At 27.6% G+C, this 4,164-nt stretch overlaps 1 protein-coding gene across 1 annotated transcript; it reads left to right on the forward strand.

Annotated features, from left to right (window-relative positions):
• Positions 1-904: 904 nt before the first annotated feature.
• Positions 905-2,647, forward strand: LOC105785449 (uncharacterized). The gene is made up of 4 exons (XM_012611544.2): positions 905-1,409; positions 1,580-1,644; positions 1,939-1,991; positions 2,076-2,647. The coding sequence occupies exons 1-4, from the start codon at positions 1,158-1,160 to the stop codon at positions 2,558-2,560; spliced, it is 855 nt and encodes a 284-aa protein (XP_012466998.1). The 5' UTR covers positions 905-1,157; the 3' UTR covers positions 2,561-2,647.
• The last annotated feature ends 1,517 nt before the right edge of the window (positions 2,648-4,164 follow it).

Raw genomic sequence — 4,164 nt, forward strand, 5'->3', positions numbered from 1 at the left:
CGATTTAGAAACATTGATTCTTACCCTTTTCAATCCCAAGCTGTAGTTTTTACCCAACCTAAACATGGTGGCTATTAATATTAAAAAATAAAAAAGGGAAAAGTTGAATTTGTTTAAGTTTTCTTCATAGTTTTTCCTTTTGTTTTATTGATAAAATTATTTTTTAATAAATAAACTCTATGTTAGAAAATGAGAAATAGATTTTCATTTATTTATGAATATTTTATGATTTTGTATGTATTTTTATCGAAAAATAAACTTTTAAATAATATTTTATGTTTTAAGTTTTTTAAAAATTTTAATAATCAAGACAAAATTGATGCCATGTGTAAAAATTAAGGGTTAAATTAGTTGAACTTTTAGAATTCGGATTAAATGGATAGAATCTAAAAATAATAAAAGGTTGAATTTGCTATTAAATCGACATCAATATTTTGTTAGTAATTTAATGGAGGAATGACTAAAATATTAAATTTCGAAAATATTAGTGACTAAGTGAAAAATTTAAACCTAAATGGCTAAAATAGAAATACGTTAATAATTGAGTAACTATTTATACAAATTACCCAATATTTTTACTAAATCTTAAATAAGATAAAAGGTCCCCGTCCAAAGTGGAATCTAAAAACGGTAGAAAATATATTTGCTATATAAACATGGGTGCTGTTTGAGAGAAGCAGGGACCACTAATCTCATCAAAAAGGTATAAACGATAAAACTACCCACTCCCAACATTTTTGTATTCCTTTTCATTGCCACCCTGGCATCGCCTCATTCTTCCACCGCCTACCTCCTCAACCGGTCACCAACCTTCCCAAATCACGTGCTCTCCACGTGCGCTTCCCCCTCTCTCTCTTCCTTCTTTCCGTGACTGATTTGCAACAAATAAAAAAGTTAGAGACATATAAAGAAATGGCTATTATATTAGAATTATTATTATTAATTTGTTATTTATAAAAAAAATACAAATACATTTCTTGGTCTTGATGATGTTATAGTAGTTGTTGTAGTATTTGGGTTTTGCACTTTCTTTGTTTTCCTTCCCTCTTTTCTTCTCATAGAAAAAAAGGAACCATTTCTTTCCCTGGTTTTTCTTGATTTTCTGTTTGGTTTTCTTCAATTTTTCTTTTTAAGAAAAACTATATATTGCATCGGTTATGAGGATCAGAAAAAGGCAAGCTCAGCTACCTTTCTCTTCGATTTCACCACCACCTCTTTCATCAGATCCCAACTTTAACCGGTCTCCGGTGGTGCAACATCCGCCGCTGAGGAAGCCTCCTCCACCGGCTGATCATCCAAATCACCCGATCCGAAGGCAGAAACCGACCCAAGGCCGTGATTCATCAGCTTTCCCCGAAACAACAACATCACATGGTGGAGAAGAGCTAAAGAAGAAAGAAGATTACTTGGTTAGTTCAATACAAATTTCCTTTTTTTTTTCTTTTTCATTTTCGATCATAGTTTTAAGGTTGCTAAGTGCACTAGTGTTTGATGTAATAAAAAATTGATTTGCACCCATGAAAGCTTCATATATTCAAATTACCTAAGTGAGATCCTTTGTATTTTTCACTTCTTTTAGGTTTTGAAGCAAGAAGGAGAGGAGGAAAGGGGAGAAAATGGAGAGAAGAGTAATTATACTGCCAGGTAAGAAAGCTAATGTTCTTTTTTCTTACTTCATGAAATCTTGTAGTAAAAAAACTAAAAGGTTAAAAAAAAAAAAAAGTCTCAAATACCAATCTTAATAAGTTTTTTTAACCAACATTAGTAAAAGAAAATAAAAACTACACTAAAACAAATATAATTACTTTGAAGTGGAAATACTGTTTTAGGTTATTTTTATATCAGCTTTGCCCATCCACCACCACAGTTTTAAGTCTTTTCTTTTTCTTCTGCTGTAATTTTCTGGGTTGCTTTGTTTTGTTTTTTTTTTCTCTCTAGGAAAAAGAATGATTTTGATGAAGAACTAGGAACTGGGTCTCTATCCCTTCAAGGTAAGAAAACAAATAATGAAAGTAGAGTCCATATATATATGTGTTGCACTTTTTGATTTGGGTCTTTGATTGCATTGAATAAAGGTGTTGGGAAGTGGTGTGAAGGGGAGAAGGCATTTCCATTGAAGAAAAGAAGAGGGAGCTTCGAAAGAATAATGCAGAAAAAGGATGATATTATCAATGACCATAATTATAATAGTGGGAAGAAGAAAGGTCGAAACGGTGCGCTAATGGAAGGTTCAAGGTGCAGTCGTGTTAATGGAAGGGGATGGCGATGTTGTCAACAAACGCTCGTTGGTTACTCTCTTTGTGAACATCATTTAGGCAAAGGGAGGCTTAGGAGTATTACAAGTGTTCGAAGCCGATCGTTGGGTAGCAATAATAATAATAATGCAGGAAAGAAGGAAGAGCAGCCGCCATTATCGAAACAAGAAGAGAAGCCATTGATGACGACGACGATAAAGAAGAGAGTGAAGCTGGGGATGGTTAAAGCTCGATCGATAAGCAGTTTGCTAGGCCAAAACGACAATGTAATTGCCGTAACAGATGATAATAATATTAATAATTAAAAACCAATCATGAAAACTCACTGTTTCCAGACTTTATTTATTTATGTTATTATATTTATGAATGAATGATGATGGGGTTAACTGTAATTATTTTCTAGTTGATTAGATTATGAAGTGAAAAATACGTATACGTGGGGAGCCACCTCATGAGATAATTACTGTTTATCTTTTGACTAAGGAAAGTGCATGAAAATCCAGTCATGGTCTGAAAATATCTTGGAAAAAGAAATTAATTGAATATATTTTATTTGATTTTCTTTTCTTTTATTCAGTTTTAATGCTAAGGCGAATAGATATTTTATTTGATTTTCTTTTTCCTTTGGTTTTGTAGATCTATAATTACTGCTGGAGATTTTCATTTTCCAAATATATTGGAGATTTTATATAAAATTCAGTTTCTAATATTTGAATTTAATCTCACTGGGACATTACGAAATGAATAAAAGAAAAAATTATTCGATGATTATAGGAGGAGTAATAAATATTTATATATTATTTTTGTTAATGTGTTTGATCTTTAGGCATGTGTTTTCACTCTTTTATTTAAAAATTATATAAAAGTATGAAAAGATAAATTTCATTATAATAATATTAGTTATCATTTACAAATTTTCTCAATAATTATTTGAATTTATTATATATTATATATATGAGGAGGTATGTACTTGCATTAATGTAAAACTTAAGTGGTTTTATATTATATTATAATTTTTTATGATTAATATTTTTACAATCCAACTATTGGATTTATCAATATATTTGTACTTGTCAAGCATTTAAATTTTTAAATTGATCCGATATTTCTAGTATCTTGATCTAAAATATTGTATATATTAATATGTATTTAATAGTTTAAAGTTTTTCTATATATAAAATTAATAGTTAGAAGTTTCTAATTTATGCAAAACTTAACAAGCATGATTAGTATCAAAAAATATGACGATTGGATTGTTAAAATATTAATGGTATAAAAATTTCATAATGACATAAAACCGCATTAAGACTTACATCGGTATCAAAAACCTCTCCCGTCATATTATAAAAATGGTACTATATAATATAAATTTAAAATCATATAATCCTTATAATATACCCGTCAACCCAATACTAACTCTAATTAATTTATTTAAAATTAATTAATGATTTAATATGTGAAAATAAAAATCAAAAATAATTGAAGTCTATTAATTTTTATGAGGTAAAAATTATATAGTTAACTCCATAATAGATTTAGATCATATTTAAAAAATTCTAATTTTCAAAATAAAATTATAATATTCTAATAATAAAATTCATTAGTGAGATTTAAATCATAACTTTGATAAATTTTACAAATATAATTTTATTTATTACAAAATATTTTATTTAATAAAATATGAATAATTGATTTTTAAGTAAATTTTAAATATTTTATTGATATAATATGTTAAAAATTATGTTTTTTATTAATAAATAGAACTAATTTTATTAAAATTTAATATAAGAGACAATTATAGAGAATTTACTAATTTATTTTACCTATCTGATGAGCAATTTTATTATGTTAATATTGAAAATATATTAAATAAATTCATATAATTTTATTAAAATTAATGAATTAATAT

Source organism: Gossypium raimondii, chromosome 1, assembly GCF_025698545.1.
Source record: "Gossypium raimondii isolate GPD5lz chromosome 1, ASM2569854v1, whole genome shotgun sequence".
Classification (NCBI taxonomy): domain Eukaryota; kingdom Viridiplantae; phylum Streptophyta; class Magnoliopsida; order Malvales; family Malvaceae; genus Gossypium; species Gossypium raimondii.

Coding starts and splice junctions, on each gene's coding strand:
- LOC105785449 (XM_012611544.2), top strand. CDS start 1,158: ATGAGGATCAGAAAAAGGCAAGCTCAGCTACCTTTCTCTTCGATTTCA. Junction 1,410..1,579: donor AGAAGAAAGAAGATTACTTG/GTTAGTTCAATA, acceptor CACTTCTTTTAG/GTTTTGAAGCAAGAAGGAGA. Junction 1,992..2,075: donor TGGGTCTCTATCCCTTCAAG/GTAAGAAAACAA, acceptor CATTGAATAAAG/GTGTTGGGAAGTGGTGTGAA.